The 23040-nt window shown below is 48.1% G+C and overlaps 1 protein-coding gene across 5 annotated transcripts in view; it reads left to right on the forward strand.

The window, feature by feature from the left end:
- The window catches only part of RIN2 (Ras and Rab interactor 2), a 237023-nt gene that overhangs the window by 204769 nt on the left and 9214 nt on the right, over window positions 1-23040 (forward strand). For all 5 annotated transcript variants that reach the window (XM_081256382.1, XM_081256385.1, XM_081256381.1 and 2 more), the window contains 4 exons: window positions 6-97; window positions 3394-4548; window positions 19034-19339; window positions 21108-21239. In XM_081256382.1, the coding sequence (XP_081112508.1) occupies window positions 6-97; window positions 3394-4548; window positions 19034-19339; window positions 21108-21239 (1685 nt within the window). The remainder of the gene's footprint in view (window positions 1-5; window positions 98-3393; window positions 4549-19033; window positions 19340-21107; window positions 21240-23040) is intronic.

Genomic DNA, 23040 nt, shown 5'->3' on the forward strand with positions numbered 1-23040 from the left:
ATCAGGGACGTCCTGCCGTTTACCTTGAAGTTGCCTTATGCCATTTCAACAGCCAAGACTGAGGCTCAGCTTGAAGAACTAGCCCAACTGGGACTAAGTAAGTGGGTGCCCCTGCCCAGTTTCTCTTGGTGTGAATGCATGGAGCAGAACCAATGGCTGATGATACATTGTTGCATCAAAAAGCAACCCTCATCTCCATGGTAGAACTCCATGAGGCCCTGAGTCTCACCTTCTGAGAGTCTTTTTTTAAGTCAAATGTCTAACCAGCTCTCAGAGGCAGGTGCCAAGTTTGCCTGAGTAGCCCACGAATTCTCCCCAGCATCTCCCGTCGATGAGTTTGAGCTCCCCAAAATGTCCAAGTCTTAAGGTAAGGTGAACCTCTGTCATGGGTCCTGCCCTTCTGTGGCATCTTGCTGGGGAAAGGCCGTGCCTGATGGACAGGGAAAGCCAGTGCAGGCACCTCCTGTGCATGAGTCTTATTCTAGAGGAACATACGGTATTGATGGCATTTCTGTGCTTTGAGGAATTTGACAGCGCAGGCTTCCAGAGTAACATCTGTCTCAGTTCCTCTCTTGCTCAGTTCTGGCCCTGGTGTTCTGGGCCACGTCCCTTACACCGCTGTGCATCCTCACTCCGGCCAGCTGGGCGCTCACTTCCCCTCCTGTCCTTTGCCAATGCCCCTCAACCCAGCCCCCGTGGCGGACGGTGGATGGCAGGGGCTCAGGACACACCACTCCCCCAGTGTCACTTCTTGGTTCTGTTGCCCTGGGGAACCCGTGTGGGTTTAACTTCCACAAAAAATGTTTTCCTCCTCAATGGGAAGGGGGAATTCTCTTAAGATTTTGGGGCTTCAGTCTTCAGATAGCTGAACAACCAGGCCATGGTATTTGAGTTTATATACCAGTATAGAGTATTTGAGTTTGGGATTCTGAAGTGCAACTACCAGGATTCCAAGGACCTAAGAAACTGTGATACTTGACCCAGCAAATAAGAAATATATGTGTCCCCCCTTTGGCCAGTTTGCCCCTAAATCTAAAGAACTTGTTCTGAAGCGGGTACCATTGCCAAGAGAGCCTACAAAATGCATAGAGAAGCCTGGAGGTAGATTCACATTCCCCTCTGAAACTTGGATTGTTTCAAAAGAATTGCCACATGCATCTGAGGCCTGTCTGACGGGCAGCTGGGTTTCAGGATTGGGAAATAGAATCCAGGTAAAAATATCAGGGCCGCATAAAATGTCCCTGCTGAAAAGTCACGCCATCTCTGCCACCGAGGTTTACACACCTTTGGAGAGAGTTTAAAACATTTCCTGAATTTAAGGTCAGATCATCAACTAGATGATAGGCCTCTTGAGGACATGCACCAGGTCTCTGTTTCCTCTGGTGACCTCCATCCCCAGGACTCCTGGTTTGGTGGTCAGCCTGCTGTGTGTGCTTTGTGCCAGGGCTCCAGGACCAAAGTTTCAGGGACAGCACTTGTGCCCTGCAAAGATCGAAGCAGAAAGAGCTTGCTCTGGTGGCCACTCCCCGGAAGCCAATAAGGTCTCATTAATAGATATTCAATGTGTAATTGTCAATGTGCACCTTATCCATTTCGTGAAGAGATAGTGCTTTAAAAAATTCTGTACCTAATTTATTTATTTGTCCAACCAGTCTTTCTGGAGGGTCCGCTATGTGGCAGGCCCTATGTCCCACAACAAGGGTTCAAAGATGCATAGGGTCCCTCCCTCTCCTCCACTCCCCAGGTTTAGTCTGTATGGGAGGAACACATAACACGGGAACTAGGTGTTCTAAGTTTGTAAAGTCTTACAGCGGTGGCAGCGGGAGTCTAAGGAGGAGGCAAAGGAGGCGAGAGCCGCTCTACACTGGCCAGTAGAAATAGATGTAAGGCAAGCCCGTGTGTGCCTTTAAATTTTCTAGTAGCCACATGAAAGAAAATTAAAGGTGCAATTAATTTTTACAATTTACTTAATGTGATATCTGCAGTGTTATTTCAGTAGATCATCCCTATTTTTTAAAGTATTGATCAAATATTTTACCTTCTTTTTTTCATGCTAAGTGTTTGAAATCCAGTATGTATTTTATCCTATAGCACATCTCTATTCAGGCACTAAATTTTTGTCAGAAATACATGGATCTGTATTTAGATTTCGTTACATTTACAATTGAAAAAGTAGTTTCACATAAAGTTTCACATACTTTAGAGTGTCCCAGTAACTGAACTGTGTCAGTTTTTACATTTAAATTGATTCACCTGAAATAAATGGAAAATGGAGCCCCTCCGTTTACGAGCTGGATTTCAAGCGCTCACTGGCCACAGGTGGCTGCTGGCTCCCCTACTGGACAGCACAGACCTAGAGAGAAGGAAGGATGAGAGAAAGCGGGCCACACAAGTCAAGGGCAGGCATGTTCACAGCACAGACAGGACAGGGCCAGGGCTCCCAGCCTCAGCCTCTCCCCAGGCCCCTATGATCAGCCATTCTGGGCCCTCGGGAAAGAAACACAGTTTCAGCAAAGACAACAAGGCAGAACTGTAGAGACAATAACCTATTGCAGATGGAAATTACAACAGGAGTTCAGCACCACCACCACCTCCCTCGATTTGTGTGGAAAACAGACCCGTCTGTCAAAGGGCGCCCAGGCAGTGCGGCTGCAGTCAGCCATGTGCACCACTCCAGAGTGCTGAGCATCAACAGCCAAGGCCAGGAGGTTGTAGGACTCGGGAAGGCTGGGCAGCAAACCACAAAGATGGACGGGCGAACTTGCACTTAACCTTTGCATGAGCTGGCTGTCCTGTTTTTTGCTGATGGGACCCATGAGTGCATTTTTCCTCCTTTTGGGTTTTAATGCTGAATGTGTCAAACCCCAGGCAGATTGTGTAACGTCCGCCAGGCCCAGCTGCTGGTCCTGCCCATTAAAGGGGAACTGCGGGCCCCCTGCAGAGGGCACCCCGGGAGAAGGAATCAGAAAGGATGCTGCTGCTTAGTGGGAGGACTTGGTCTTTGTGGAGCAAGTAGGGAGTCGCGTGGCCTTTTCCGAGCTCGTACTGTAACCACCCCAGTTCCTTTTTCCTCACCTGGGGAAAGGCCTGGCCGGCTCAGTGCCACGGCCAAGCCATCCCGCAAGGGCTTTGAAGGTGAAAAGCCTCTGGAGCCTTCCCACGAGCCGGCAGCTGGGCCTGGCAGCATTTCCACCCTTTCCAGTAAAGGAATGCAGTTAAAAAAAAAAAGAGAGAGAGACAGAGAAAGAAAGAAAGAAAGAAAAACACCCCACTCCAGTGTAGCAGCGCCTCCCCTTCCAAAGCTGTGCGTTGCCAGGCAGGAGTGATTTTTTGTGAAGGACGGGCCGAGTGCACTGTATTTACATTCTTGTGTTCACTGATAATGACTTTCAGATTTTTGGAGCTCTCCAGCTGACAACAAACCCCCAAACCCTCCACCTCCCCATAGGCCTCTCTCCTCCGACGGTGTGGGTCCCGCCTCGCGTCAGCTCTGCCTTATAAATGGAGTGCATTCTATAAAAACCAGGACGCCCTCGGAGCTGGAGTGCAGCCAGACCAACGGAGCCCTGTGCTTTATTAATCCTCTGTTCTTCAAAGTGCACAGCCAGGAGCTCGGCGGAGGCCCGAAGCGGCCCTGCACCCGGACTCCCCCCGACTCGAATGGCACGGAGAGGCCTCGGTCCCCCCCACCCCGGCCCCCGCCCCCCGCTATTAATAGTGTGCACGGCAGCCCCCAGCTGTCCGGGCCCGCGGCCGCCGCGAGCATGCCGGAAACCGTGGCCCATCACCAACACGGCGACGGAGCTCGGCTTGGAGCGAAACCAACCCCCGTCCCTCCGCCCCGGCTCAAGAAGCAGGCGTCTTTTCTCGAGGCGGAGGGCGGCGCCAAGACCTTGATCGGCGGCCGGCCTCGTCCGGAGCCCGCGGCGGGCCCGGCCGGCGGCGCAGGTGGAGCCCCGGCGGCGGTGGAGGCGGTGGAGGAGGAGGCCCCGCGGGATTGCACAAGGGCCCGGCCCGCCGCCGCCCCTGCATCCCCATCCCGGGCCCCGTGGCGCGGAGGCCGGCAGAGGCTGAGTGACATGAGCATTTCCACTTCCTCCTCCGACTCGCTGGACCTGGACCGCAGCATGCCCCTGTTTGGCTACGAGGCGGACACCAACAGCAGCCTGGAGGACTACGACGTAGAGAGCGACCAGGAGACCATGGCCCCCCCCATCAAGTCCAAGAAGAAGAGGAACAGCTCCTTCGTGCTGCCCAAGCTCGTCAAGTCCCAGCTCCGCAAGATGAGCGGGGTGTTCAGCTCCTTCCTGACCCCCGAGAAGCGCATGGTGCGCAGGATCGCCGAGCTGGCCCGCGACAAGCGCACCTACTTCGGCTGCCTGGTGCAGGACTACGTGAGCTTCCTGCAGGAGAACAAGGAGTGCCACGTGTCCAGCACGGACCTGTTGCAGACCGTCCGGCAGTTCATGACCCAGGTGAAGAACTACTTGTCCCAGAGCTCGGAGCTGGACCCCCCCATCGAGTCGCTGATCCCCGAAGACCAAATAGGTGAGTACCCACCTTGCCTTAAAAAAAAATACACACATATATATATATATATATATATATATATATATATATAATCGCTTATATGTGGAATCAAAAAAAAAAAGAGACCCAGATGAACTTATTTACAAAACAGAAAAAGACTCACAGGCATAGAAAACAAACTTACGGTTACCAAAGGGAAAGGGGGGTAGGGATAGATTAGGAGGCTGGGATTAACAGACGCACAGTGCTCTATATAAAATAGATAACCAACAAGAACTTACTGTATAGCACAGGAAACTATACTTAATATTTCATAATAACCTATATGGGAAAGGAGGCTGAAAAAGAAAAAAATATATATATATCAGTATATCTGAATCACTTTGCTAGACACCTGAAACTAACATGACATTGTAAATCAACTATACTTCAATAAAACTACAACAAATATATATATATATATACACATATATATATATATATATATCTGTAGCCTGGCAGGACAGCGCATCCTGTGTTAGTTCTCTTGGATGGAGTTTTCTCTGGAGTTCAAAACAGCAACACACTGCAGCCCCTGGGCTGATTTGAACTGGAAACACAGCTTCTTGAAGGAGACTTCACGTTATACCTGACTTGGCTGCTATGCGCCAGGCTTGGACATGTTTGGGGTGGGGGGTGACCGATGGAGCCGCAGATGGGTCTGTTCAGGGATGGAGCTTGCCTTCTGAGGGTCCGGTTGCCCACCTGATTTTGTGCTGTGTGTGTGACACGACTGTTGAGGGTCTCCTGAAGGTGCGTCTCTGCAGGTTATGTGCAAGGAAAAGGCGTTTTTGCTGTCTTCTGAGAGGCAGGGTGTTTGCACTGCTTTGGTTGGGAAGTGCCCTTTTTACCCTCAGAAGAGGGCAGAGCCCACGGTGTGCAGCTGGGTGAGTTTCCACAGGGAACAAGCCCCAGCTCAGCAGAACATGACAGCATCCAGAGCCGCCTGGGATCCCCGCCTTGTCCCCCTTCTCCCCAGAGGGTAACTGCCTTGCCAGCTTCTCATCACAGAATTCAGTAAGCAGCACTGTTAGGGAGTAAGCAAAAAAAAAAAAAAAAAAAATCAAATGGACAAGTTGGTTTGTGTACCTTTAAACTAAGTAACATATTTGGAGGTCACATGAAAGGTGTTTTCTCCAAAGTCAAGGGGAAATACTTTCTTTATAACCTCGTTGGAGGGCTGAATTGCTAGTGATTAATTTGGCCAAGGGAAAATTGAATTTGGCAAGCCATCTTTTTTTTCCAGGGCGGGAGTGTTAAGGGATTTTTTTTTTTTTTTTTAACTTCAGAAGATTGACTCTGAAAGGCTAATTTCAGAGACCTCATTGACTGGGTAGCAGCAGCCAAAAGAGCTACCAAACATTTCCAGGCAGTTCATAAAGCAAAACCCCAATTTCTCTTTCTGATTGGGTCCATTTGATGAAAGTAGTAAACAGTGTGTGGTAGCAAGTGTTGTCTCTCTCTCTCCCTCCTTCCTTCTCCCTCTCTCTCCCTCTCTCTCCTTTGGCAGCAGCTTTTTGATTTTCTCACAAAGGAATCAAAGCCTTGTTTGTTTTCCTATGGCTTGTGCCTGGTTTGATGGGGCGTGGTTAGAGCTGGGCTGCTGGAGAGAACGCTGGAAGGAATGTGCCCCAGGATGTGCCGTAGAGATGGAAACGCCTTCGGGACAACAGAATAGCCACCCAGGCACCCCCCCATCCCCGCCCCCCAGAGCCTGCCTCTCAGAGGAGACCCGCTCAGACCCCGAACCGGCAGGAGCAGCTTCCTCTGCGGGCGCTGATGTCAGCCCTGGGCTATGTAGCCGGCAGCGCCAACCAGCCCACGGAGAGGAGGCTCCTCCCTGGGGAACCAGGCCTTGCCTTCCTTCCCTGCCGATGCTGTGAGCACCAAAACCAAAGCGCGAAGCTCTCCTGCCAGGTTCTTTGTGGGTGAAATTCAGAGAGGGTACTTGCTCTTGGAGCACCAAATCTCCTTTTCTCCAAAAACAAATTTGAATTTGGCCAGCAGTCTTTGCTGCAAACACTTTGCTGCTCTGGAAGGATGCAGCTTTCAATTTAAAATCTAAGGTCGTAAGGAGAAGGGAAGCTGATGTCTAGGGTGCCCCTAATTTGAGCCAGGTCGCCTGTCCAAGCGATGGCACTGGGTCCTGGCCTCAGCCCAGTGAAGCAGGCATCCGTGTGCCATGTAGCAAGGCAGGGCTCTGCCAGGTGCAGCGGGGTGTCCCAGGGCCACGCCGGCCAGGAATTAGCCCGTGCAGCTTCTGAACTTCCTTCTGTCGGATTCAAAGGCCGTGGTTTTTGAACCTCACCCCCTCTCCCCTGCTGCGGCCTATGTTCATATTTTCTCATCAGAAATTAAGGGGGATTGGGTGGGATTGACAGGTACCGCTGCTGTATTTAAAATGGATAACCAACAAGGAGCACAGGGAACTCTGCCCAATATTATGTATCAACCTAAATGGGAGAAGAATTTGAAAAAGAATAGATACGTGTATATGTATAACTGAATCACTTTGCTGTACACCTGAAACTAACACAGCATTGTGAATCAACTAGACTCCAATATAAACTAAAAAGTTAAAAAAATTTTCTTTTAATAAAGATAAAAAAATAACAAGAACATCAAATGTTCTACAAGGGAAAAAGAAAAGAAATTAAGGGGATTGGAAAAATTGTTTCATTATGTTATACACCTAAAATGAATATGGTATATGTCAATTGTATCTCAATAAAAATTAATTTAAAATTTAATTTAAAGGGGAATTAGAATACAGGCTTACCCTCAGTGGAGGCAGCTCAGACCGAAGCTGCCTATGGAGGTGTAGGTGTTCCCAGCCCGAGCACTGACTCGCTTTTTTATTGGCTCGTTTTGGTTTTTTAAGCTTTTGCATTAAAGCAGACACTTCATCATATCTGTTGCTTCCCCCAATGAAACCATTATTCTGTTTTGAAAAGTGCAGTGAATGTGCTGGGCTTTTGAAATTAAGAGGAAGGCCAGCCAGAGCAGAAGGTGACCCGAGGAGCTCATCATGCGCCCAGCTGGAGGGAAAGACGTGACCCTAATTATTAGAAAACCAGTCCCCTTAAATGCGCACATTTAGATTAAGACCCTGACAAGAAAATGGACTTAGTCTAATTGTCTGCCTTACATATTCCTCAATGAAGGGCTCACTAGTTTACTAAAAACTTGTTAATACAGTGATTCCTTTAAGCCTCGTAACCAACTCAAGGTTGGTACATTTGTGTAGATTTTGTTCACGTTTTGCAAATTCAGGAATGGAGGCCGAGACGTATAAAGTGACTTGCAGAAGGTTATGCTGCTGGTAGGTAGGGGAGCTTGGATTCAACCCCCATCTCCTCTCGGTTGTCTGCTCATTCCCACCAATCTCACTTCCTGGGAGGTTGTAATTCACTTTGAATGGATTCACTTGAATGCCACCCCCAGAATTCTAAGCCTCAAATTTGTTCGGAACAGGTGTCTACTGATGCTCAGAAGTCTTTTCAAGAAGGCCACTTGGGTTTCTCTGCTTCAGAAAAAATCTAGTCCTATCCTCCTTCCCCACAGCTTCTGAGGGAGAGAGCTCTGAACTAGGAGGTGGGAATTTAAAGCCTAGATTTACAGAATTCCATCCTGAAAACAAGGAAGTTGGAAGAGGTATTTCACTGGTTTAACCCACATAGAATTAGAGCCATCATTCATCTGCGAAAAATAACCACGGGAATGCATGTATATATGCGTTCCGTGTTTGGATACAGTGCTAATCTTCTTCGAGAGCGGTTCTTCGGTTGCATAGAGAAAAGCCAATGGAAAAACCGAATCGCTCTCCCCCACCGCCACTTTGTCCATGTGCTCCTGTCACAGCCCTGTAGGTCAGCACTTTCTAGGTGAGCATAAAATGATAAACAATCTCAACGATGAAAAACTGCCCGTCTAAATGGTTGTGCCCTATCGTGGAGAATTTGAATTCTGTTTAGACCACTCTTTAAAGCACTGCCACGCAAAGCCCTGACGTTTAGAGGTTCTTCCATAAGAACCTCTTGGTTGATTGACATCAGCTTTGCTCTTCTGATTGGAGGAGGAGATGAGTTCCCATGAGAGCCAGCGCTTTCTTGATTCCAGGGCCACATACTGTGTTTCCCTTGTGGGGACCTCTCCACCCCCGACTCTGCAAAAGTGGTACATAGAGGGACAAACAACTGCTTTAACAAAGTGTGTACACTGCTTGGCATCTTCCTCGAAAGCCCAGGATTGGTGACTTCATGGACAGAGTAAGGTGTACTCCCCACCAGTGTGTCCAGCCCTGTAAGGTACTGACAGGTGTGACATCACTTATTATCCCAACACGTGCTGCTCATTGGTGGGTTTTCACATCACACCACTCATGCTTCAGTCTCTTTCAACCAATGGGAGAACTTAGTCCAAACTTGCTGGTCGTGAAATCTACGCTTTGCAGAACTTGTTGCGTTTTTGTGGTTAGTGTTTTGATTTTATTCAAGCAAAAGAAGTTCTACTTCTGATTTGATGTTAATCTTGGGAAATCCCTCTGTTTTCAAGTCTTGTTTCAAGAAAAACGAAATTTTTCCAACTCCAAAAATGTTAGCAATCCCAAATTTTCTATTTCATTCAAATTGCCCATAGACGATCAACAGAGATACAAATAAGCCAACTGTATTCCTAAAAGTCAATAATGAAAAACAAGACAATAGATTGTTTTACTTTCTTTAATAGCTGTCAAAATGTGTATTTTCTCTGAAGAGCATTTCAATTATTTGAAGAAAAAGTATCCTTAAACACGATTCCAACATATTTCAAAGAGAACATCAATTTACTTATGTGTGTGTGTGTGTGTGTGTGTGTGTTTAATAGAGAAATGATACTGAAATGTGTTTAATCACCAGAGAGCATAGCATGAATAAGAAAGGAGATCTGAAATCATTCCTTGGGCGTTAAACAATTAAAACTACTTTGCTTCAGATCTTTTTTTTTTTTTTTTAAAGGAAAGTTGTGGCCAGAGAGGCATATTGGTGCAAAGTTGAGATTAAAACCTTGACTCTGACTTCTGATCTAGTCCTTGTGTCCATATCACCTGCGAGGAGTCAGTCTCTTTGTACGTTAACAAAGGGTAGAGAGAAGGAGAAAGACTGACCTCTTGCAGCATAGAAAAAGAATGCCTGTAGTATTTTTGAAAATTAGTTTAAATAGATAGAAGACCGCAGCAAGAAGCCCCTCTTATTCTCCATGGGGCATCCTTTGTTGTCTAATTTTTACTTCAGGGCGTCAGCATTGGGTTCATTATGTCATATCAAGTAAAAGAAGGTTCACAGCCCTGGAGTTCAGAATCTCTGCCCAGGAGTCGCTGTCTCTGTGATGCTCTGAGCAAGGGAACCGTCAGAGAGCTCTGCTCTTGAGGTGGGAAAGGGGGACGGCGTCACAGAGTGTGAGGCACACTTAAAGGGCAGGCGGACGGAAAGGGAAGCATCAGAACCTTTGACACTGGTTCCATCACTCTGCTCCACAGAAAGGATGGCTCTGATTGGCTGTCTTGGTGAGGCCAGACCCCACAGAGGAGCCCTCATCCTCCTGGCCTCATCCCAGCCTTGCCTGGTTGGCCCAGCCTCCCGACAGGGACTACATCCTGCAGGGCGTCCATGCGGGAGGTTCTCACTTATCATCCAGCCCCAGGGGGCTTCTTTGAGAAACCGGAAGTCACAACCCACCACCTCTGTTGAGTAGAGAGTATGTATTAAATGCATCCTGTGCTTTTAGTAGAACCAAGTGACAGCCTCCACAATAGTTTAAGAACACTTTTATGCAGAGGATCCCTTAAACCCCCTTACTGCCTCGGGAGGCCCCGTATAGTATCCTCAGGTTTATAGATAAGGAAACAGAGCCTAGTGTCTTCAAGCCATGATGCATGTAGGGCCGAAGCCAACTCCTGTGGAGGCCGCCACACCAGAGGGCCCTCCCGTCCACGTGACTCCTCAGTGATGGCGTCAGCCTGGATCACCAGCCCAAGGCCGAGCTTGCCAGATCTCTGCCGTATAAAAACGTCCCCCCCGGGACTTCCCTGGTGGCGTAGTGGTTAAGAATCCGCCTGCCAATACAGGGGACACGGGTTCGAGCCCTGGTCCGGGGAAGATCCCACATGCCACGGAGCAACTAAGCCCACGAACCACAGCTACTGTAGCCCACGTACCTAGAGCCCGCGCACCGCAACGAAGAGTAGCCCCCGCTCGCCGCAACTAGAGAAAGCCTGCAAGCAGCAACGAATACCCAACTCTGTTCTTCGGAAGCAGGCCCCTAGCACTGTTCACACTCAAGGGATGAGGGTAGAATTAAGTCCCAGCTCCCTGAGGCCGGAGGGGCTGCATAAATTCTTTAGAATTGTTCTGTAAGGAAGATGGGTCTCTTCTCCACTGCCTTCATTTTTTTTTTTTTTTTTTTTTTTGCGGTACACGGGCCTCTCACTGTTGTGGCCTCTCCCATTGCGGAGCACAGGCTCCGGACGCGCAGGCTCAACGGCCATGGCTCACGTGCCCAGCTGCTCCACGGCATGTGGGATCCTCCCGGACCGGGGCTCGAACCCGTGTCCCCTACATCGGCAGGCAGACTCTCAACCACTGCGCCACCAGGGAAGCCCCCACTGCCTTCATTTTTAACAACCTTTTACTAGAAGGCACTGAAAGAACTCTGGTGAATTTCGTCCATAAAACATTGCATGAATGTAGCTGATACGTTTACAGAATGCCCTTCCTAGAAGCCCACCAAAGCGAACAAAAATATACGTGAAGGATCGACCACCACCCCAGTGCTTGTCATTTTTATGTTGGTCGTCTCTGCTGGGCTGATCTTCCTTTAAGTGATAAAGCATCCCTTATCATTTATTATTTAAGGGCCGACGGATGCATTGCTGACAATCCTTAAAGCAAACCCAGGTTACAGGACATCCCTGCAGGGGCCTCTGGTGGCTGCCCCACACCCGAGCAAGGGGCTCATCAGTAGAGTCACACTTTCTGGATTCTGCAGGGCTAAGGAGAAGAAACAGAGTTTTCATGTAGCCACCCCAAGGAAGGATTTTCAGTTCCATTCAGAGGTCACCTGTGGAACACACGCTACATGTGGGCCTTGGGCTCAGGGCTGCAGGTAGCTCACCCCAGGTCTGGTGTGTGGAGGGCTTCTCCAGGAGGGAGGTCAAGTTTGCTCTGTGCCATGCGTTGCAGACGCAGCAAAGAGCTCCGAGGATGGAGCAAGGGGGAGCCGCGTGGGGAGGCAGGCAGGCAGGCAAGGCTTCCTGGGGACCCCTGTCATCGGGGAACGTGAGGAGCCTGCCGGGCACAGGGAACAGTGTGAGGAAAGGCACAGAGGGCCGCTGGCTTCGGCGAGAGCCTGGGCTGCTCATTCGTGGGGATGTGGCGGGAAGAAGGGATGGAGGGCAAGTCAGGGCCCATCCCTGGAGCTGCCTGAGCCTTGGAGGTGCTGGAGAGCATTTTAGACAGATCGCCCCAGGCAGGGTAAGAGCCATACTCTTCAACAGTCGCTCCAGCCCAGGTACCCGCCAGTCAAATCAGACACTGGCCAAAAACACCTGAGGCTCCGTGTGACAGGCCGGGGGCCAGGGGCCTGGAGTGGGCCGACACAAGGCAGGGGCAGCAGCGTGACCCAGGCCCTCTGCAGCTGGTTGACCAAAAAGTGTTGGTGATGAATTAAACCCACCCTCATCCCACACGCTTGCTCATCTGCCGTGGGGCCGGGGGCCGTCTGTTCCCATTGCTCTGAGACACACAGCTGCCCGAGACACTCAGCTCATCTGTGGTTTTGAGCTGTGAGCTGGGGTCGGAATGAGGTAGTGACAAGACACTGGGAGTTTCGGGGCAGGAAAACCCCGAGGGCCAGACTTCAGATCTTCTGTCCTTGAACCTGTGGATGGGAGGGGCTGCGGAAGAGAAGGAAGACAGGAGAGAGAAAGGTGTACACACTTGTCCTTTGGTGTCTGAGGGGGGTTGGTTCTAGGCCCCCCGTGAATACCAAAGTTCGAGGATGCTCAAGTTCCTTATATGAAATGGTGTAGTATTTGCATAGAACCCACGCACATGCTCCCTATACTTTAAATCATCTCCAGATTGCTTATAATGCCCAAAACAGTGTAAATGCTATGTAAATAGTTGACCACATACAGCAAATTCAAGCTTTGTCTTTTGGAACTTTCCGAATTATTTTTCCCAGAATATTTCCATCCACAGTTGGTTGAATCCACTGATGTGGAACCCGCAAATACCAGGGAACTGACTGTACAGGAAGCCAGGTGACTTTTCTATTCATCAAACCAAGTAAACCACAGTTAATACAGAAAAAAACCAAACCAAACCAAACAGGTATGAATCAGTAATCCTGGTGTCCTTTATCAAAGACATACACTTCATCATGGAAAGGAACAGAGGGAACCGGTGATTTTTGCCCACTTACTAGGTGTCAGGTGTGTACGAGGTGCTCATTATGTAGGTCTCCCCCAGTCCTCCCGACAGTCCTATCAGGAAGCTGTGAGTGGTCCCATTTTACAGATGAGGAAGCTGAGGCCTGGAAAGCTCATCTTCTTCCCTCCAGGCTGCAAAGTAGAAAACCGCTCGTTTGGAGTTCACATCTGACCCGAGGGCCACTGGGACACAAGGTGGTCTGTCTGCTTTTCATAAGTAGTTTGTACAGAGGGTTAGACAGGTGTTCCTGTGGCTGCCTTGGTGTCACATCTCAGCTCGCTGAGAAGGGTGAATACATTTCCCGATGAAAGGTAGGAGGTGGAGGGGACAGGGGGTGGTTTAGAGTAAGTGCTCAGGCTGGACTGTGGTTTTAAGTCCCAGCTCGGCTGCTGCTGAGCTGTGTGTGCTTGGTCACGTGTCTTAACCTCTCTGTGCCTCTGCTTCTTCACCTGCAGTAGGGTTACCAGACACTGTTGTGCCCGCCCCACTGACACTCACTCCCCTGCTGGATTTCCAGCTGCCAGCACCTGCAGCATTTTCCCGACACTTTCTGGTGCCACCAGAGCCCTAGTCCAAGGCGGATGGAAAGGCTGTGGGATTAAAGCCCACCGCACCCTGGGGAAGCCACCCTCAGGCAGGGACTGAAGGGAGCAGGTGTGTGAGTCCCCCAGCCGCCTCCCTGGGGGGGCCAGCTCTGAGGCACCCCTGCGCTGCATCTCCTCCCAGTGGTAACTGGTTAACAAAGCACTCGGCGTTGGCCGCCTCCCCCCATCTGGTACCAATGCTTCCTGGACTCCCCTCCCAGGGGAACCACTCAAATCCTTTTGTGTCTGGGTGGACTTCTGGGAGACCTCAAATGAAGACAAATAGGGGTTATGTACTCATGTCAGTGGAAGGGTAGTTTAAAAACGTGTGAAGTACATAAAAGTGCTTGGAATGCACTGAGTCGACATCAGCCCTGATCTTTAATCCAGCTGTGTAGCCAAAGGAAACTGTTAGCACAGAAAGAAAGAACCAGCTCGTTTTGCCCTTCTTGTACAGAGCAAGGCCCGTTGTGCCATCTCCTGGCTTCTTTGCAGTAGGAATGGCCAGGTTCTCCACCGTCCAGGGAAAGTCATTTGACTGCTAAGCCTCGTGTCCATCTGCAAAATGAGGATGGCGCTTGTTCCTCATCAAAGGGCTGGAGCAAGGGCTAAGATATAGCTCGGGCATCCGTACAGCCCCTTGTAACAGGAACTGTGCAAACAGACACCCATCGGTATTAGGGATGGCAAACATTTGCATTTCACAGTTTGAGTTCCCTACAAAAAAGGCCCACCTCTTGCCAAAAAACATTAGCTTCTATTTCTTCTACTTTACTTTCTCGAAAGGATAATCAGAATGCTAGAACTTGAATACACCAAGAGGCTGTTTGACCTAACTTCATCTTTTTTTTTTTTTTTTTTTTGCTGTATGCGGGCCTCTCACTGTTGTGGCCTCTCTTGTGGAGCACAGGCTCCGGACGCGCAGGCTCAGCGGCCATGGCTTACGGGCCCAGCCGCTCCGCGGCATGTGGGATCTTCCCGGACCGGGGCACGAACCCGTGTCCCCTGCATCGGCAGGCGGACTCTCAACCACTGCACCACCAGGGAAGCCCCTAACTTCATCTTTGATCTTTTGTCAAGCAGGTTGCGACCTGCATCTTTGGACATCATGTTGTTTAGACTCTGGGTTCTGTTAGAGTCCCTGGAGAATGCTGAATATTATTTTGTTTTATTTTGACAATTGGTCAGGTTCAGAGTGCTACTTCTGTCTTGCCTGCCATGGGTGAGGAGTCGATGGCGGTTCAGAAGTTCCAGGTGGTGACGGTGAGAGAGGTGAGGTGAGGTCACGTGGCCAGAGTCACTGAGAAAGATGGAGACGGGCGGGCTGCCAGGCCGTCTCCTCACACCCTTTCTAAGACATGCGCCTTCTCTGGACTTCATCTTCTGGGCTCTCGCGTCCCCTACGGCAGCAGTGGGTGAGCAGAAAGTGTTCAGACGAGCTGCTGAGTGATCCTGTCCTGTGATGGTTCCTTGTCTCAAGTCTGACTTTCTCTGGAATCTGTGCTGCTGATCAGAGTGAAGTAACAGACGTTAGGCTTCTGTCCTCATTCCTAAGAGGGGGGCAATCACTTCACAGCACCAGAGGCCGACACATTTAACTCTTCCTGTAAATCACGGTGTTGGGTCGCACGAGGGCAGGGATCTCCAAGCTGACGCTCCTTAGTCTTCCCTTCTATGGATGAGCTTTGGGGCCAGTTGACAGGATCTCTATAAATATTTTCAGAAAATGTATTTCCAGTGGGTGATTCGGTTAGCAATTGGTTTCTAATATTCAAACTGTTGTAGCTCAAGCAGTTCTCCAGTATCTTCTTGTGTCTATGTTTGTAAATAAGCCCAGTTGACATAACCAGAGTTCTTGGGTTTGAATCCTCGCTACCCCTCCTGCTACCTGTGTGGCATCTATCTCCCTGGGTATCAGTTTCCTCATCTATAAAATAAATCACAGTCCTCCCACCACGGGTGTGTTGGAGGACCTGAAAAGTCAGTGCCTGTAAAGTGCCTACAACAGCATTATTCTTGGGTTTAAAGCAACCGGAGATGGTAGAAAAAAACAGACAGTAGTCATTTATAAGCCACGTTGACTGATGTGTTCTTACCTTTTGCTTGGAGCTACCCCACGTTCTGAAAGATTTTCTGTTCCTTTTGTTTCCTAAAATCATGTTTCCCTCTTGCTTCATGAGCAGAACCTTTTTTTCCTATTGGAGAGAACCAGTTGGGTACTGGGTCCCTGTCATTTGGCCGTTTTTTTTCTATTCATCACGTTTATTAAGGATTTGTGGGGGTAAAGAGAGGTAGTTAGGAATAAAGTCCTGAAAAAGAATGCAGAGAGGGCTTCCCTGGTGGCGCAGTGGTTGAGAGTCCGCCTGCCGATGCAGGGGACACGGGTTCGTGCTCTGGTCTGGGAAGGTCCCACATGCCGCGGAGAGGCTGCGCCCGTGGGCCATGGCCGCTGAGCCTGTGCGTCCGGAGCCTGTGCTCTGCAACGGGAGAGGCCACAGCAGTGAGAGGGCCGCGTACCACACACACACACACAAAAAGAATGCAAAGAGACGAGTCTTCCTTATTTCTAAATTACGGCCTTTAAAGAACGTACCAAGTTTGTTTTTGTTTTTTTCATTTGGGGTTTTAAGGGAATGGGCACATGGCAATGGGTTGTAGGTTTCAACCCTCCTAGCAGATTTCCACAGGCCCATTTGCTCCTAAGAGTGGAGTTTATGGCACAATGGCCAACATCCCTTCCCTGGGGACAAGGGTGAGTTGCTCAGGGGACCCACTCATCCGGCTGATGACGAGCTTTCTGCTGTCGTCCCCAGAACAGCACACAACCTTTTGGAGATGATTTGTGTGCGTGCTCTGGCTCAGAGGTGACCAGCCTTGCTCGGAAGTTAAAAGTTGCCCTTGGGGTTCAAGGTCTCTAGGTGTTTTCTGTTGGTTTGATTTATCCACATGGTTCTTGAGGTTTAACTTACATCCACAAAGTGTGCGAATCTCGAGTGCTCAGCTTGACAATGTTCACATCTGTAGCCACCACCCGGATCCAGACATCAACCATCTCCATCCCCCCAGCAGTGCCCCCCTCAGCCCTGGTTATTCCTAAGGTCGACTGCCATCCTGACCTGTCATCGTAGATTGGCTTTGCCTGCTCTTGAACTTTATGTATAAATGACGTGCTAAAGGAGACACTCTTCTGTGTCTGGCTTCTTTCACACAGATTGTATCTTGCAGACTGAGCCAGTTGTGTCTGGAGCAGCAGTGTGCTCTTTCTCACGGAATGAATCTTCTGTTGTCTGAATTCCATTTTCTGAATTCCATTGTGCGAACATATCCTTGCATCCATGCCACTGGGATGGGCCTTGGGTGGTTTCCAGTTTGGGCCTGTTATGAGTAACACTGCTGCCAACCTTCGTGTGCATCCTGGTTAATGATTGACATGACTTTCAAGTCCCTTGGTGACCTCGTTCCTGCAGAGAGGTCACCAGGAATGTAGCTTCAGAACCTTTGGATAGAGGAATAAACTGGTGAATGTTTATGAAACACCATGAACTTTAGAACTAAGAAATCATTGACTTTGAAAAGCAGGATGATTGGTTGTATGGCCTCAAACAAGCCATTAGGCATCTCCAAGCCTCAGTTTCCTCATCTGTAAAAAGGGCATAATTGTCCTATTATGCAAAAATAATAGAGGTATTGTAAAAATTAGACAAGATAATGATATAAAGTACTTAGATAGAGCCTAGCCCAACTGAGCCTAGCCTAACATTAAGCCTAGCACTCAATGTTAATTGCTGTGATTGACTTTTCATCATAGTGACCATTTGGGGTGAAATCAAAGATGCTGTATGACTTTATATAAGTTTATTAACACAACGTAACCGATGCAAACCAAGTAATTTGTTATAATGCCAGATGTGAAGTGAAAATGCTGTTCTGTTGTTCTTCTTACTTCATAACCTCTTTTGCTTCAACCTTGATTTCTGTGGGTATGTCTGGTTTAGACTTCTCTCTGTCCCTGATCTTCTAATAATAGGTGATAATTTGGATTCAATGTGATCTGAACTACGTCAGGAATTCCAAAGGCCAGAGAGGTAACTCGGCTATTTCCATGGATCTGTGGGCTTCCAAGAAGAAATCACATCCAAGTGTCATATATTAGGTGTGGTTGCTACCCGTGGAGCTTTGATAAGAATGTGAAACATTTGAGATGGAAAAGTGGGTGTGGGAGAAGCAGAGAGCTTCTCACAGTACAGACCATCTTCAGACCAGACCTCCAGATTCATGGTCCTGGTCATAGTACTGTCAGCCAAGAAGGCTACTCCGTTGGGCAAAACCATTCCAAGAGAGAGGGAATACTAATGCCTCACACACCTAAAGGTGTTTCCTAACTCTGAACAGAAACACACTTCAAGACTTTAAACATGTTTATTTTGAAGTCATTTCAGACGTACAGAAAAGGTGCAAAAAGGGTATGAAGAAATCATGTCTGCCCTTTACCCGAATTCCCCAGTGTTAATGCTTTGCCACACTTGCTTCATTCCCTGCCTTTCTCTCTGTTTACACACGTGCGCGCGTATACACACACAAACACGCACACATATGCACACATTCTCTTTTATCTAAACCACGAGAGCGGGCTGTAGGCACTGTGTCCCTTTATCCCAAAATACTCAGTGGGTATTTTCTAAAAACAGGGACATCGTGTTACAAAACTGCAGTGAAATTAACTTTCATTAACTTTCATGGAAGATTCATTCTGTGAAAAAGAGCACACTTCTGCTCCAGACACGGCTGGCTGAGTCTCCAAGATTCAATCTGTGTGAAAGAAGCCAGATTCACTGTTAACAATATTATCTAATCTGCAGACTTTATTCAAATCTCATCTAATGCCCCACTCATGTCCTTTATATATAACAAATGACATAAAGACTTTTTATGGTCCAGAATCCAATCCGAGATACCATGTGTATTTAACTGAATGTTTTTTCGTCAGGAAATATTTTAAGGGAGCTGGAACCCTTGCTCTTAGCAGATCCTTCCTTTAACATAACACATTTGCTTAACTGTCCGCTGGACCCTCAGGGGAAGGACTGGGTCGAAAGAATGTCTTCTAGAATATTCACCTGTGCTTATGGGTGAGGAGGTGTAAAAGCAGTTAAAGCCAAGTATATTCAATTGTATGGACTGCATGCAAGAGAGACTATTAGGGAAGATTCATTCTTCCTGGCTCTACTGAAGAGAAAAGGTTGGCGCGTGAGTGACGTGGCCCTAAATTTTGGCTGGTTGGGTGTGTAGTTCGGACGCGTCTGCCCAATAACCAATGCACTAAGTTGCAGGTGTCCATTCCCAGAAAGCAGACCTTGCATTCCTTCATTCTTCAGACAATGGTCACAGTAGCTGTGCTTTCTTTGGCAGATGTGGTATTGGAAAAAGCCATGCACAAGTGCATCTTGAAGCCCCTGAAGGGCCACGTCGAGGCCATGCTGAAGCACTTCCACGTGGCTGACGGCTCATGGAAACAACTCAAGGAGAACTTGCAGCTCGTGCGGCAGAGGAATCCACAGGAGCTGGGCGTCTTTGCCCCCACCCCTGACTTTGTGGACGTGGAGAAAATCAAAGTCAAGTTCATGACCATGCAGAAGATGTATTCACCAGAAAAGAAAGTCATGCTGCTGCTGAGGGTCTGCAAGCTCATCTACACCGTCATGGAGAACAACTCAGGTGAGGAGGCCACACCGGCCGGGCTCTTGGCCTCACGATGGGGCTGGGACATGTCAGGCTTTCTGATTCCCAACTGCTCTTCCTTTCAGTTTCTTGACTTCACCAAGTGGCTCACAAAAATACAAGTGTTACTCTGGTGTCTGGCAAATTAGTCCACATGCAACAGACAGCACCAAAAAAGTAAGCGGAGGAGGGCAACAAGATTTTTGTACGATGCCAGATTATAAAAGATTTACTTCAGGGTAGTGGATACAGAGTCAGTCTTGGGAGTCTGAGTTCAGATCCCAGCTCTGCGAATGGGTTCATTAACTGTGGGGCTTTGGCCACCATAATCAACCTTCCAAGCTGCGGTTCTGCGCCTGTCGTGGGTATGACCCCATCCTTCCTCCTAAGGTGCAGATTAGATGGGACAACGCATGCATAGCCCCAAGCATGGTGGAAATATTTATGATTATTCCTGTTGTTACTACATTTTGGCCACTGAGGGTTTGTGTCAGTGATTTACAGCATCTGTCAGAAACTTGGAGCATTCAGCTATAATGTGGCTTCATCGTAGCCATTTCATTGGTTCTCCCTTCTTTGCTCCAAACTGATGCAGTGTGGTAGGAATTCACATAAGTCAGCCCTCGGGTTTCCCCTGCGCTGCTTCTTGTAGGTGCAGGAGTGACCCTAATTCATGGGTAGCGATGAGCCCTACAGTGCTCCAGGTCTTGGGTGAGCCTTTTTAATTCCGTGGATGGTCACAACTTTTCCTCTGAGTGTAATCGCTTGATGCAGAAGCAGTGGAGAGAAAACACAGGCTCTGTTACCCATGGCTGGAGGAGGTTGCCGTGTGCAAGCACTTTGCAGATAGTTACACAGAAACGTTAACACATGCGCTCCAGAGCTGGTGATTGCTGATGAACAGCACCTCTGCAGTTTTGAAACATACTTCACATGCAAGAAATGTACTTTCTGTAGTCTGTGAAATCGTGTATAAAATGTCCCCCAAATTATATCTGCACAGGGTTCAGCTCTTCTCAGGCACAGTTTCTCAATCCCAGCACTAATGACATTACACCCGGAGAATTCTTCATTGTGAGGCCATCTTGCTTCCTGTAGGAAGTTTATCAGCATCCGGATGCCATGAAAAAATGTCTCCAGACAAAGCCAGACTCCCCTGGTGGGGATGGGGGGCAGGCAAAGTCACCCCTAGTTGAGAATCTGCATTGTCATAAAAAGTAGCAGTAAAGACTAAACATTTTTCGCCAGATATTAATCGTATATATCTATTCAATGTACACTGAATGAGTACATTTAGCTCACATTGAAGACAAAGTTATTCCTTGCTCGAGTTTGGTTCTGTCACTAAGTTTTGATTACTTTGCACAGAAAGCAACAGGAAACAAGATACAAAGGAGCAACAGCATTAAGTAGACACTTCCGCAAATGGTTTATCGTGTCACTTGCTAAAAAATTTAAACTCTTTCAAAGTACTCCGTTCTATTGCGTAGGTTGATGAAAATCATGGAAATGGGGAGAAAATCTTCCGTGTGTTCATTGACTCAGACATTCATTCTGAAATTGTGAGTTAGGGTTGGTCTCTGACGTAGGCAGTGGGGAGAGGCCCAGGCCCTGTAGGATTCCAGAAACACCCATCTCTCTTTATGAATAGCTCACTTCCCCAGCATGACTCCTCGCTGTCTAATAAAAGCAGCAAGTAGGATATGAAAGGCAGAAATGTTGATAAAAATATCCCCGTCTGTCTCCCCCTTTCTTCCTACTCCAGGGAGGATGTATGGAGCCGATGACTTTTTACCGGTCCTGACCTATGTCATAGCCCAGTGCGACATGTTGGAACTGGACACAGAGATTGAGTACATGATGGAACTCCTGGACCCATCCCTGTTACACGGAGAAGGTAACAGGCTTTTGAAGAAGTGGGAGGGTCTGGGTGCTTTTCTTCGGTTTCATTTTCTTTTTTTTTTAAATTGAAGTTCACGTGACATAAAATTACCATTTTAAAGTGAACAATTCAGTAGCATTTAATACATTCACAATTTGGGGCAATCCTCCACCTCTTTCCAGCTCCAAAACATTTTCATCCCCCAAAATAAAACCCCAGGCCCATTTGGCACTTATATGGGTGCTTTTTTGACATCTTCAGGGTTAACAGCCATTTTAATTTTGTTCATTTATAAGAATGTGCTGACTTTTTTCAGATTACATGTAATACATGTTCATCGCAGAAAATTTGGAAAAGTCAGAAAAACACACAAAAATGCAACCCTGCCATAGTTATACTTCACTGAGATTGGTTAAGTGCAATAAAAAATACCGTTCAGTAGAATAAATGCAATTTTTTAGAAGAAATGGTTTCTTTGATTCCAAGGGGAAGCTATAAACTTTCGTTGGAGAATAATTCCAGTGCCGGCACAACCGCCCACTGTCAGCGAATCGGACAAAACCCTGTCTTTTGTTTTCATCTTTATTTTTTAAATTTGGTTTTCAAGACGAAAACAGCATTAATTTCCTTTTCTATTTAAAAAATAGAATCTGCTCATCATTAACATAAAACTACAGAGGAGTAAAATCTGGGCGGTTTGCTTTCGATTTACTTTGTCCGTTCAGTCTCCTTCTTGTATCCACATGTCTTCGTGGGAATTCCTCTCCTTACATATTTATCACAGAAATAATTGGGGTGTTTGTCACTGTGATGCACAGGCTTGGAATAACTAGGACTTTTGTGTGACCTTGTCTTCTTAAAGGGGAGCAGATCGGAGCCTATTCATCCTTGTGCATCCTAACAGTCCATTTCCATGTGTCCCTGTTGGAGCCCAGATAGACCCTGAGTGATGAATTGTTGCATAACATGTTTTCTCTCTAGTGAGCTTTAGTCTGGGCTTGAGTAAAAAGGTCCATCCACATGCTGATGGGATTCCCCAGGGAATGCATCATCCCAGGATTTTCCCTGGAAGAAACTGCAGTGCAGTGTCACCCCCGCGTGTGTACATTCGTTCACTAAGTCCCCAGTGCCTGGCTTTCGTTCAGAGTGTCTGACCTCCAGGGAGCCCTGAGGGTCCCCCTTCCGTCCCTGTAGGGACAACGCTGACTCCGGACCAGTGATGAATATCTTCATCCTGTGAACGAGCCTCTCCATCCCTTTACCTCTCCCCCATTTATCGCCCCTTATTAATATTCACGACGCTGAGGCCAGACCCTCTGGCCAGACTCTGCCAGGAGCATTCCTCCCCTGCTCTGCCCTGGGATTTCCAGGAGGGGAGAAGCATGTGGCTCTGTCCAGGGACCAAGAGGAAACATACATCTGTCTCTGTCCCATGCTTTCCTTTCTTCCACTGCATTATTATTAGAATTTTATATGCATCTGGGATTTTTTTGAGCTTCAATCATGTTTAATTCTAGTAAAAAGTATGCTGAACTCTTGGGGCTTTGGGGGAAGGGCATGCCAGTTTCCCTCAGAAAATTACCATTCTGCTGCTGACAGAATGTGCTTAGGACAAACATACACTTACATCATGTGGCCTGAGGGTCGAGACAGCCACTTCCTGCCACCTTTCCCATCATTTCCCCGGAGCGAGGCACTGCCCTGGCCACTGTGTCGGTGACAGATGGGTGGGTGGCAGTCCTCAACTCCAGGAATCACAGAGGGAGACAAGGACCCAGCTAGCAAAACTACAGCACAGCCAGCAAGCTCGGGTTTT

The sequence above is a fragment of the Mesoplodon bidens genome (assembly GCF_964165515.1).
Source record: "Mesoplodon bidens genome assembly, chromosome: 15".
Lineage (NCBI taxonomy): Eukaryota > Metazoa > Chordata > Mammalia > Artiodactyla > Ziphiidae > Mesoplodon > Mesoplodon bidens.